Source organism: Urocampus carinirostris, chromosome 11, assembly GCF_059441175.1.
Source record: "Urocampus carinirostris isolate Australia breed hairy pipefish chromosome 11, RoL_Ucar_1.0, whole genome shotgun sequence".
Classification (NCBI taxonomy): Eukaryota; Metazoa; Chordata; class Actinopteri; order Syngnathiformes; family Syngnathidae; genus Urocampus; species Urocampus carinirostris.
In genome coordinates, this window is record NC_142359.1 from 21,346,424 (window position 1) to 21,360,286 (window position 13,863).

The 13,863-nt window shown below is 40.8% G+C and overlaps 1 protein-coding gene across 1 annotated transcript in view; it reads left to right on the top strand.

The window, feature by feature from the left end:
* Window positions 1-13,863, top strand: part of ntn4 (netrin 4) — a 48,200-nt gene continuing 34,337 nt past the window's right edge. The window contains exons 1-2 of the mRNA XM_088347552.1: window positions 1-382; window positions 5,203-5,756. Of these exons, the coding sequence (XP_088203678.1) occupies window positions 334-382; window positions 5,203-5,756 (603 nt within the window). The 5' untranslated portion in view covers window positions 1-333. The remainder of the gene's footprint in view (window positions 383-5,202; window positions 5,757-13,863) is intronic.

Sequence of the window (13,863 nt, forward strand, 5' to 3'; positions counted from 1 at the left end):
CTCACTACGTGTGGAAATGAAAGAGGCTGCAGGTTCTAGAGGGGCTGCAAACGATCTGGACTTTCACTCGTCTTCTTTCTTGTCTTCATCAGCTTCTGCCCTCTTCTTCACGGGATCATGCTTCCTCCTGCCGCCACACTCTTCTTCCTCCTCCTCTTTCTCTGCCGTCCACCTTTGCCTCAGCTGAGCCTCAGACAGAGGCCACAACGGATTTGAAACCACGTTTTGTTTTTTGTCGGTTTTTTGAGTTTTTTTTTTTTTTTTAAGAAAAAAAGTACATCTACACCTGTCCACCGCGCGCCTTTTGTTGTTTGCCCTAGGAGTTGAGCCGACATGCTGCTGCCTCTGCTGCTTCTGAGTGTGGCTGTGTTGTCAGGTGCAGGTCAGTCGGGTTCTGTTCTCACGTGTCTTTTCCATACTAAAGTTTATTATAAAAAGTGTCATTCTAAGAGTTAGAACACCATGACAATGTTATTCCAAAGGGCGTAGTTTTGGCATGGACAGAGGGGATGTGTCTCCACCAATTTCAGGCAATCATTGTTTTTTCCTCACCATCATTATGTAATTACTTTAAAAATGGGCTATGCCCTCACCAATGCCAAGATTTGAATACAATGGAAGAGCCTTTATTGTCATTGATACTGTGGTGAAACATTCTAGGCAATGAGATTAGACATAGCACTAGGGTAAACATTTAATACAGCAGGCATGTCAAACATATATGACCTGCGGGTCAGGTCAGGTCTGTTGGATGATTCAATCATGCGCATCAGACATTAGTGAATACTTCAAAAAAGAAGCAAGTTTGTATTGCGTGGTAAGTTGGTTCATGTGTAAAATTGCATTAGCTCAACTGTTGAAATAAACCAGAAAACATATTCAATGCTAAACATGAAAATCATATTCTCCTGAGTTTTTTTTTTAATAAATGTGTTGTGTTGAGAAAAGATCCCTTCTTATCTGTGATCATTGTATAAATGGTGGGTTACAACTGTTAGCTGTATGATAAAACACCATGACTGAAAAACAAAGCTAAACATTTGGAGTTGACATTCTTTTACTGCTCTGTCCCGCCTCAGAACAGAAAGTCAGAGTTTGACATCCCTGCAATAAAGACTTGAATAAAAAAATAAAATTTAAGACTGTCAGATTAGATAGGCAAAAAATATTTACAGTGTCGTACTTTGAGACTGGCCCAGGTTATAATAATAGTGTAATGAAAGAACAGCATATTTTAACCATAGTGCAAGAAAAGGTAGTGCAATAACACTGGAAGCAACAAAAATAGCAAATGAATCTCACAATATATACAGTTTTCACAGTTTTGCACACTTCTTTAGAATGGTAGTGGCCCTTGGGAAGAAATTGTCTTTGAGCTTGTTTGTACTGCCTTGCCCAAGGGGTTAAAGCACATTTTTTTTAAGTGATCATATAATACTGGTTGGAACAAAGTAATGGTGCTAGACATGTCCCTTCCATCCATAACCATATTGGATATATGTATATATATATATATATAATAATGATATAATGATATGATGGAACGTTTTTTACATACTGTTATTCCTCGTTACTGAGGGTTTTGTAATTTGTGGCATTCGTGCGTCATAGATTGTAAAATATTCCACGATTTTATATATATATATATATATATATATATATATATATATATATATATATATATATATATATATATATATATATATATATATATATATATATATATATATATATATATATATATATATATATATATATATATATATATATATATATATATATATATATATATATATATATATATATATATATATATGGCGCAGTGGTTAGCGCTTGTGCGGCACAGTTCATGTCATGGGAACCTGTCGTGGGTTCAAATCCAGCTCCAGACTTCCTGTGCGGAGTTTGTATGTTCTCCTCGTGCTTGCGTGGGTTTCCTCCGGGCACTCTGGTTTCCTCCCACGTTCCAAAAACATGCATTTCAGGTGAATTGGTCGGTCCAAATTGTCCCTAGGTGTGAATGAGCGAATGCGTTGTCTGTCCCTGTGTGCCCTGCGATTGGCTGGCAACCAGTTCAGGGTGTCCCCTGCCCACTGCCCGGAGATGGCTGGGATGGGCTCCAGCCCCCCCGCGACCCTAATGAGGATAAGCGGTACGGCTGATGAGATGAGATGAGATATATATATATATATATATATATATATATATATATATATATATATATATATATATATATATATATATATATATGGGTGGTTAATAAATAATTGAAGCGGCGCAGATAATGAATGGATGGATATGTGTGTGTGTGTGTGTGTGTGTGTGTGTGTGTGTTAAAATTGTGTGTGCCATGTTTGTCCCCAAAAAATCTTTTAAAAAGGTCCAGGGAGGCATAAGAGACCACCAACTCTCCCGGCGCCTTTCTTAACCTTTATTCAATGATTTTCTTTTATCATGTAGGCACAATTAGTCCACAACTTTTTTTTTTTTTTGTATATTGCATCTCATAAATGAGTGTAACAACACAGTAAATAGGCTCGTGTTGTATCGTCTTTGTATTCCGGGGATTTTATTTGAGGTGTGGCTTTAAAGGAGTCCAATTACAACTAACTTAACATGTTTTAGAAAATACTAAGATTTTCAATATGAATCCAATAGAAGGGACATACTGTAGTGCAGGGGTCGGGAACCTATGGCTCGCGAGCCATATATGGCTCTTTCTATGAGTATCTGAGGCTCAGAGACCAATTTGATTGCATGCAAAATTTCTCCATTTTGTTCAAAACCGGAGTTGTCTATCCTATTCAGGTACACGCAAAGCCAAACCAAAGCTAAGTACAAAGTAAACACTTCGCAGTATATATAGGGCACGTTTTTCACTACAATTTACAGTCAAGGTGTCACATAAAAAAAGGGGGAAAAAAAACTCGTTTTGGCTGTACAACGCTAAAGAATCCTTTATTTAAAAGTTTACTATATAATCTGTGTTCAGTGTTCAGATACTTTATGATAAATCCACAGAACTGTAAATACGCCAAAACACCGGAAGAGAACTTAGTCATTTGATTGGGTGAGTGGGAGGGATGGGTGGAGCTATGCAAAAAGTACAAGCATTCCCTCCCATCTCTCGCCAAAGGTAAGCACATAAGGCTCCCTATTCTCAGAATGTTGTGACGTTTTTACAAAATAAATGCTTGCATTTGGTTTTGAAACCAATATGTATGAAAAAAAGGGTCAAAAGGAGTTTAACCGATCTTGAGTAATTGCAAGAAAGAGACAAGTTTAAAGTGGTATGTTTGTTGAATTTGGGACAGGGGCTCTGGCATTATTCTCTTTTCATAATTTTTATCAAATCATCAAAAATAAATGTGCTGAAGACTAAGCTTTTGTCTGGGGCGCCGGTTTAGCAATTTAGTAAATTTGTCTCATAATATATGGTGTGGCTCTTTCCCAAAATAAAATTAATATTTTTTGCTTTTATGGCTCTTTGAGTCAAAAAGGTTCCCGACCCCTGCTGTAGTGTATTATTTACTGTCCCCTAGTGGTTAAAAAAAATATTTTATTTAAAAAAAGACACTATTGATTTGAATAATAAGGAAAATAATGTGAACTGTCATATACACATGCACTTGGTATAAATATTTAAATGTATTTTACATAACACGAGGCTCACATAAACGCCGAAATGATTGTCTGCTATCTTGCTGCCAAACAACAAAAACCTTGTGAAAGACTGAGCAAAAAAAGGGAGAAGAAAAATAGTGCAGTTTGGTCACTTCGTAGTTTATAATCATCCTTGTGTTTTGTAGCACTTACTTTCGGTTGCACTGCACAATACAGTAAAGTAACACGGTTCGCTTTGAGTCTCCGTGGTTTATAATCTACCTTGTGCTTTGTGGCACACATTTTTGGTTGCGCTGCACAATACAGCGACGTATGCTGGTCAAATATTGCACAGTGTCCCTTTAATTGCCACAAAAACAGGAATTGTGCTGAACTGCAATTTTAGTTGAATTCCTGGCAATTTTGATGGAAGTCTGCTGTATCAAAAGATGTGCTGCAAGCATTAATTGGACCCCGGTAAGGAGCACAATGTGCTCCTCGGGTGACCTCTCTCCACCTGCAGACAGTTACATAATTTGCAAGCGGCTCCTGTTTAACACAAAACAATACCCTGACAGCTCCCTGCCCGGCGCGACTCACTTTTAATACGTGTTGAGCGTCTGGCACAAAAAAGGAGAAAGAAGCGCGACGGCTCAGTGCGGCTGGACGAGCGTCTGCAGGCGTCCGCACGCCGCTCGACTGCCAAACTTCATCTGTGTGAGGCGGGCAGGTGCACAATGGCGCTATTATACATTTTTGCGTAACGCTTCCGATCCAGCTCAGCCTCCTTATTGACTTGTGTGCGTGCTCCAGCCCCAGGAAATTATTTTCTAATTTACAGGCCTGTTTATGTAAGAATTCAAATCGGAGTTTGTGGGTTACCAGCCTCATCTCTTCTGTTTACCTGGTTCATCAATTATTTATTCATATAATTTATTAACCACCCAGATATTGGTACATGCACTTCTTAAAGACTGCAAGTTGGCTTATAATCCGGTGTGCCTTACAGTGCAGAAAATACGGTATTTAGAATTGAACGATGAATCCTATATGTCATTTCCTTTTTGGGATATTATTTTAATGTGGTTGCCAGCTCGGTGGCCTAGATGGTAGGGCGCCCGCTCCGAGACCGGGAGGTTGCTGGTTCAAGGATCTGCCGAGTCATACCTAAGACTTACAACATTGGTACTCATTGCCTCCCTGCTTGGCGCTCAGCATTAAGGGTTGGATTGGGGGGTTTGGTCACCTAATGACTCCCAACACATCGGTTGGGTTGAGCAAGGGGCTGGGAATCCTCTCCTCTATATCAATCTGCCAGAAAGAGTCAGAAATATGAACGTGTTCCTGACTCTAGCCACCTCCCACTAGGGGGATATGGCTCCGGCATATGTATATATGTATATATATATATATACATATATATCTTATATTAATGTGGTTGACTGGGTCTACTGTAGCACCATTCCACAGGAATTGCAACCTAACAATGAAAAAATAATTTTAAATAGTAATGACATAATTGTTTTTTTTCCCCTGTTTGAGACAATAAACATTTTTATAGGGAAAGGGTTCAAGTTTCGATTTCTTTGGCTTCATCAGGTGCCCCGACAGAGGCTTTGTCACGCGCAGGTGTGGCGCCACGCTGCGAGAGTCGCGCCTGCAACCCCCGCATGGGCAACCTGGCCCTGGGCCGCCGCGTCCTGACCCAAAGCGTGTGCGGCAACAACGGAACCGAGCCATACTGCACTTACTCGGAGCCAGGCCTGGCGTGCGGCGCTGCCAAATGCGGCAAATGCAACGCTGCGCTGCCGCATCTTTCCCACCTTGCGAGCGCCATGTCCGACTCATCCTTCCGCCACCCGGACACTTGGTGGCAGTCGGCCGAGGGCGCCGACTCAGAGACGGTGCAGCTGGACCTGGAGGCCGAGTTCTACTTCACGCATCTCATCGCCGTCTTCCGTTCTCCACGGCCCGCCGCCATGACGCTAGAGCGCTCGCAGGATTTTGGCCGCACGTGGCACGTGCTTCAATACTACGCCCGAAACTGTAGCAGTGCTTTCGGGATCCCAGAAGGGAAGGTGGGCGCATCAGGGCGGGATGGAGCCACCTGCACTTCCAAGTACTCCAGGGCGCAGCCGTGCAACCGAGGGGAGGTAAGACAAACGTTAATTTCGGGCTAGATGTGCTAATTTCAGAACCACAGCTGTGCAATTTGGCGGAGAAAAAAAATCTTTTTTTTTCAATACAAAATGTTTATACAGAGATTCCTCGGTTATTGTGGTTAATGGCGACCAGAACCATCCGCGAAAAGTGAAAATCCGCAAAGTAGCGTCGTCTCTTCATAAAAATCCCCAAGGACTTACTTACCTCAAAATGACGTCATTACCAAGTGAGCGTATACCACTGTAACCAAATAACATCTATAGATCTACAAATAAAAACAGAATACACAATTGCATTTGATAAATGGTTTGTACTTTCATTGTACTGTCATTATACAAAAGTACAACTTACAAAGTACAATTGAAGGGCTTCTCGTTTTAAAGTAAGAAAGCTATTTAGAGAGTGGCTGGCTGCAATTATCAGGGAACCGCAACTTCAGCCAGGTCCCCACGATGATTAAAATACAAGAGTCACAAATGTAGCTGTTTCCCACGAGTTGTAGCTCCAGATCATCAGTTTCATGGCTATTGGATGTGGCGTCGGTGACTAGCCAGGCTCAGCAGAGGTAGCTTAAGAGAGTTGTACTAGCCATAACACTAGGTCTGACTTGCAGCTTCACTATTGCTTTCTCTCCCGAGGCCGCCTCAGTCTATTCCCAGACGCGATAACAGCCCATGGAGCACCTGCTGGTGATCACTATTTCTTAGCGCTCTTTTGACTTTCCTCAGAGTGTGATTTGTTTGATGATTATCTTTTCATTGTAACAGGCTGCTAAAACCTAATCTGTTTTGTTTGATTGGTGCGCCTACCCACCCCAGCTGCTTGACTGACAGCATACAGCAGCCTATTACAGTCACACACACAGGCAGTCACACCCACCTATCACGCACTATTGCAACTCGCCCCTTGTAATAGGTGTGTGCTCTCTGTTGACCACAATGCCTGATACGTGAATATCAAAAAGGCGGGGCAAAAAAGAAGTAGAATGTTTATATATTGGTCACTTTGAGTCGCCATAGTTTGTTTTCTTCCTTTTCCCTTTAGCACTCATTTTCGGTTGCATTACACAATACACCCACATTTAGTGGTCAAATAATACACATTGACACTTGAAGTAAAATTAAATGATGTAATGATTTTATCAAATATTTAACTTAAATCACATTGTTTTCCTCTAATATAATTTAATACCAGTAATTGAATATGATGATTTGCAAAATATATATGTACTATCACGTGGTGCTTCACAAATCTTTCCTCTGAAAAATATTTTGAAATAGAATGCTAATCAGTTATCCATTATAATTGTAATGTGTTAAAAAAGGAGTCAACATAACACATTCTACTTAATAAAAAAACAACATACTGGGTTTCCACCCATCCATTATCTGCACCGCTTATCCACAGTAGGGTTGCAGGGGTGCTGGAGCCCATCCCAGCTACCTTCGGGCAGTGGGCAGGGGACACCCTGAACTGGTTGTCAGCCAGTTGCAGGGTACACAGAGGCAGACAATTCACTTGCTCATTCACAACTAGGGACAATTTGGACCGACCAATTTTTGGAATGTGGGAGGAAATCGGAGTGCCCAGAGAAAACCTACGCAAGCATGGGGGAACATGCAAACTCCACAAAGGAAGGTTCAATCTCATGACCTCAGAACTGTGCCGAACACGCGCTAACCACTGCTCTGCCGTGCTGCCATACTGGGTTTCGTTTTTAGATAATGTGTTATTGTTATTGTATAGTGACTTGTTTACCTGACTGCCCATTTTGTACATCTGGTTAGCTGCTCCTCTTGCACTCTTTGCACTACTGTATAATACTATACGTAGCTATAATTATTTAGCATATTATTAGTACTTTAATACTTCAATACATTTATTTATATCTGTACATTCAAGCAAACTGTGCGGGTCAGATGTATCAACATTTCGTTCTGTATACACGTGTACAAGAATGACAATAAAGTATATCTGAATCTGAATCTGAGATAATCAACTGCTAAAGATAACGTCAGTGTCCATACTCACTAATGCTAGCTGCATCACCAAGACCTAGCCACTAATGTTAGTGAATAATATGTTTGCTCCGAAAGCTAGCAGCCGCTTTTGTCATCCCAGCTAATGTTAACAGCAATGTAGGTAAAACTAAATGCTTACATGGCTAGTGGCCGAAGCAACAATGCTCTGCATCCAGGCTGGCGACTGTGCATTCTTTAAACCAAATTTAGTTTTAGCCCCGTTAGCGTTACAAGAGAGGAGGGCAGAGTCTACTGAAGCCCATTATGGAAAGATGTGCACGGCTATAGAAAGGGAGAACGTGATTTAGTCATTTATCTTTATTTTCACATTGTTGCAAATCCACCTGCTTAGTTACCATTTAGATGGTACAAACTACAGTTTAACCTCACAAATAATGGGTAAAAAATTAGGTATGTTTTCTATATATCATCGTTCCTTCAAGAGCAAATATGCGCAGATGCTCAGTTGTCACAGACGTACGGACAGTGAATTATGTGCACGTGCGTGTCTGCATGAGTGAATGTTTAACAGGCGTGCTTTCAACACAGCATGAGCACTCCATTGATGTTTAATGCAAGCAATGTGTTTGTGAACGTCCGCGTGCATTCAGTATGTAACGTGTATATGCACTTTTCTATTTTTTAATCGTTACCTTTTGATGCACCTTTTTAAGTCCGACAGGCATCTATAATCATGCACAAGTTAGAAAACCTTCTTGGTTTCCAGGTGTATTGAAGTCATCCAAATAACTGATAATGGCTTTTTTTTGCCTCTTGGCAGATGACATCGTTTGACACTGATATTACACAACTCAGCAAGATAAGAATTCGGAGCTATGAAGGAAAGTAAAACCCTCAAGGGCTTTTTATTTTTGCTCCTCCTCCAGTCTTATAGGCATTTGTCAACATGACAAGAGTAATAGACAGTCTACATTTTTGGGAGTTTTTATCAATACCCCAGGTCTAAGGCGCTGCCTATCTGCATTTCTACCACTCCGAAATTCACACTGTGCCGCTTTAAGTCACATTTATGTGACGGAATGTAAATAAGCACATTGAAAAGTGCTCAAATATGGTATCTTAATATAACACCTTTCCATCGGCCAAAAATACAGAAGATATCTTTCACTCTGAACTGGTATTTTGAGGTATGAAGTATATTTTTGTGAACAAGTTTTAAATGCTTTTGCGTTGTTTCCAAGCGTTCTGTGTGGAGTATGATCGCTGTCAAAAAGGAGTACCCAGAATATTATGACTCACAAAAAAACCCTGCTGCCGACATATGTTGAAAATTCCAAGTACAAAATCCTACAGGCATAAAAACCTACTTGTCAAAAAACTACAATTGAAAGGCTATAGGAAATATCCAGAAATACGAATCAAAAAGCTTCAAGAAACGAGTACGAAACAAAAGCATATGCAAATTATGATAAGGTCACATGGGCTTCAGGGAGGCGGCAGGGGAAACGTTACGATTCCTCCATCGCCACATGCAAAGAAAGTGTAATCCGAAGCATAGCATGATTAGCAAAATCTTTATCTTATTTTTATGTGTCTTTTATAATTGTTTAATAGAACAATAACATTATCAAACTCTGGAAAACATGTCTTCAAGTAGTTTTGGAGAGACTGAAGTTTGACTTTTATCAATTGATCGATCAATACGTACAGATAGTGCCCTACTTACGAATGATCGTTTGTAGGTTGAATTTGTTCGTAAGTTGCTTCAGAGCTATATTTTGGATGTTCAAGGTTTATATAAGTAGGTTTAAGGCTTGTATAATTACCCTGTATTGTTTTGGACTAAAAAATAAACACTCCATAAAGTAATATGCTCTATAAAGATACATTAAGTTTAACTTACTTTTGGAAGATGATCTTCAAGAGTTAGACGACTTCCTCCGTGGTAGAAAGTGTCCTAAAAAAGCGATCCAACCATTTTCTCAACCGCGTCAACCTTTCTTATTCCACTTTCATTTCAAAATAGACGGCTCGCCTCTTTTTCAAACTTTACACCAACCATATTTAATAGATGCATGAGATATTAAACAATAAAAATGTTGATGTTCGTAGCGCGCTTTAGATACAGTATAGTATGTTTACACATGAACTAGGAAGAGGAAGCTGGATTTCTTCTTCGGTGGATGCTGGGTGAGCTCTCACAGTGCCTCACGCCGGTAGCGGCCGAAAGAAGAACTACAGTAATTTCCTGTACTCGGAAAAAGGTGCACAATACAAAATCTAACTTACAGCAAAGTCCAGATATTTTTCGACAAAGCGAAAAAAATGTTCCTGTCTACCTCTTTCTTAACTCGAGTGTTTGCAAGTAGGGCAGCGTCTGTACATTGTAACTAAAAGGACTATTATGACAATATATTGTAATTATAACCCTAATTTTGAAATAAAGATATTGCAGAAAGTGCTTGTCGCAGCTCGACAAGATTCCCCTGCCGTCTACCTGAAACCTACGTCACATCATTACACATTAACTGAATTCTATTCAATTAAAAATGGATCTGTATAGCACTTTTTAGATATTGAAATGCAACTCAATGACATTCAATGTACAATGAAAATAATTCCCCGCACCCCCCTTCTCCCTACCTAACTTCTTGGTATGTCAAGACTGACACATATAAATGGGGGGAAAAATAAACAAAAACACCATGACAAGGCACATCCTAACCATGTGAAGAAAGGGACCTAAGCGAGGCCCAGCCATACTGATAGATGGCCGCTGGAAGGAGTTTAAAGCCAGCTAGCCACACCCTACCAGTGTGGGCACCCCCACGAAAACAAACACTAATATTTAAAAGAACGTAAAATAAAATATGGATTCTAACACAATTAGAGAACTAAAATACAAACAAGTGAAAAAAGAAGAAAATTGTAACACTGTTAATAACATGGACTACATGTCAAACAGTTGAAATATATGGGCTTTACCATGCAAATATCTCCAATAAACCTAATAACCTAATTAGGAGGGTCACTACCACAGTTCTTGTTCAGGAAAATGCATTGAGATACCTCCATTTATCATTAGCACTGTGTTTACATTGCAGGCAATAAGCCGTTTAGGTTCTGTAAGGCAACACAAATGCGCGTATGAAACTTTGATTTGTACCTGAAGTTTATCCATAACTTTTTACTTGTAGCTTTTTTACCTGTCGCTTCTCCCATAGCTTTTTGATTTGTACAGGTAGTTTTTCGACCGGAAGGTTATTATCCCCGTAGGTTTTTGTTTTGTAATCGTAGCTTTCAACACATATTGGCATCAGGGTTTTTTAGTGGGTGGTTTGTAAACCATCCAATTTTTGATTCACACACAAATCAAGACATGTACGGGGACAAATCGTCTTTTTCTGCATGTGCATTTTTGACAGAGATCATAGTCCATAATCCTGAAGAATGCCAAAAGAATCCGTGAGCACGGTTTTCAGGTGGTGTCATTTCATTTTGGTGGGTATTGAATATCATGGGACAATAGTATGGTTTTCGCTGACACCCACTCCCCAGGCTGTTATCAATATGGCTCGAATTATTGAAAGGTAAGACGACCAGGACAACTACTGGCGGGGCCTCCTGCGTCGCTGTTCACCTACACTCGCTTGCTTTTTGAAAGTAACGCATTACTTTTTATTTCTCTACAATCTGCCAACAATAAAAGGTGCCACCGTCTTAGCAGAGAGTACGAGAAAGTGTATCTCTCCCTACTTATATACTCACATTCTTCCTATCATATATACTCACATCTAGATAGATAGATAGATAAATAGATAGATAGATACTTTATTCATCCCCGTAGGGAAATTCACACTTCCAGTAGTATCCTTGTGTTGAAAACAAAACAATAATAATGTAAAAGGAATATAATACATAAATACCCAATGTAACGTGTTGATATGGAGAATTTAAATCGTCCTACATAAAATAAAAACAGGGTAATATGCAATGTGGGGGTGTGGTTTAATGTGGGCTTTTACTCCGCCGGGTGGCGTTGAAGAGCCTCATGGCATGAGGAAGAAATGATCTCCTCAGTCTGTCCGTGGAGCAAGACTGTGACAGCAGTCTGTCGCTGAAGCTGCTCTTCCGTTTGGAGATGATGCTGTGTAGTGGATGTGATGAACTGTCCATGATTGACCGCAGCTTTTTCAGTGCCCGTCTCTCAGCTACAGTTGTCAGGTTGTCTACCTCTGTGCCCACAACAGAGCCCGCTTTCCTCACCAGTTTATTAAGACGAAAGGCATCCTTCTTCTTGGCGCTGCCTCCCCAACACGCTGCCGCATAGAAGAGGGCGCTTGCCACAACAGTCTCATAGAACATTTGTAGGAGATTTTTGCAGGTGTTAAAGGACGCCAGCCTTTCGAGGAAGTACAGTCAGCTTTGACCTTTCCTGCATAGAGCCTCTGTGTTGGCAGTCCAGTCCATCTAAGCCTTATTTACAACTATAACATAAAATTCTGAAATCGGGGGATCAGTTTTTACGCACAAATTTGGTTGTGTGACACTAGTAGCCAGACATGGGGACTTGAGACTTAGTGACTTGGACTCGAGTCGACTCGAGTCGCTGTTTTTATGACTTGTGACTTGACTTGGACTTGGCAATCTAAGACTCGGGACTTGACTTGTGACTTGACTTGCCCAAGAAAAAAATACTTGGGACTTACTTGGGACTTGAAGGTGAAGACTTGAGACTTACTTGAGACTTGCACATGTGTGACTTGGTCCCATGTCTGCTAGTAGCAAATAATGGGCAGTGCGAGGTAAGGGGGCGTGGCTTATACAGAAACAACTAGATAAATAGGGCAAGAGTGCTGAATTTTGGTCTTTTGATGTTTTTAAATTAAGTTTACAATACCCGAAGCCTATAGAAACAAAGACAACGCCTTGGACATTATCCAGAAATGGAGAAGGAAACATTTGTGTGGTTTGAAAACAAAAGACAAAATTGATTTGGAGTGTCTCGGCTCTGTTAGTTTGCAAGCTTCCAAGATTGCACAAGCCAAGAAATATGAAGGGTTCACTGCCTCAGTTTTGTTCTATTCCTTTTATTGTGTTGCTATTTTTAATAAGTTTTAGGGGGTCGGCTTCTATGTGAGCATAAACGATAACTAGAGTGTTACTTTCAGAGTAGAGGTAAGATCTTGGGCGCCAAAGTATGCATGGCGCCTAAGTACAGCTTTGGGTTTACTTCAGGCCCGGTTCCTCAAATCAAGTTAATCGGTCGTGTTGGGGCTTTTATACCTATGGCCTGGGTCAGGTTGGGCTAGACTTTTTAGGCCCAATCTTACCTTTGGGTGTCGGTTATTTCGGGGGTTACGTAATCACTTTTGAAATGAAGTAACTATTAACTGTAACTTATTACTTTTTTTGTTTCAATAAGGCGCCCATCCCCTGCTTTCGTGTGAACATCTGCGTCTTACGAGATCTGATAAAGACGCAGGTGGTGATGAATGGTGGGGAAGGCGGGGGCGATCAGTTCACGCGCCGTGAGCGCATGTATTATTTACAGTCTGAGCTCGGAAGACTGCGAACGTTGCGAAACTCTGACCTTCTTAGTGGAAAGCCGACACACACTTCCGCATAAAGGGTGCAAGTCGGCGGAATGCCTGCTGGGAAGGAAGTGCCGCTGTGGGACGGTTGTGAGCCAGACACCCACGATTGCACACACATACACACGCACGTTCTCCATCAATGCCCATTGTGCCTGTTTACTAAGTTTCAGTTCAGTGTGCTTTGATAGAATTAGCCACCTCAAAGCCAGACTTTACTTGCTTTTTGCCAGGCCGGAACTCGGGCAAGAAAGATTATGAGCGGCCCACAGTGAACCTGCTGGCTCCTTTGCTTCCATCAAAGCCAATCTGAATCTCGCTCTCCCAAACGTTTGGAAGAGTTCTCACTCTGAGCGCTAATCATTAATATGCTGATGTGGTCAAAGGTTCTATTTGGGTTAGACATACACTGGGAACCAGCATTTAAACAATGGGGCAACGGATGGGACAACTATACATCAGTTGTGGCTATAGTTGCTAGTTCAACATATTGTTGGCAAAAGAGTTGTACTGTTAAAATG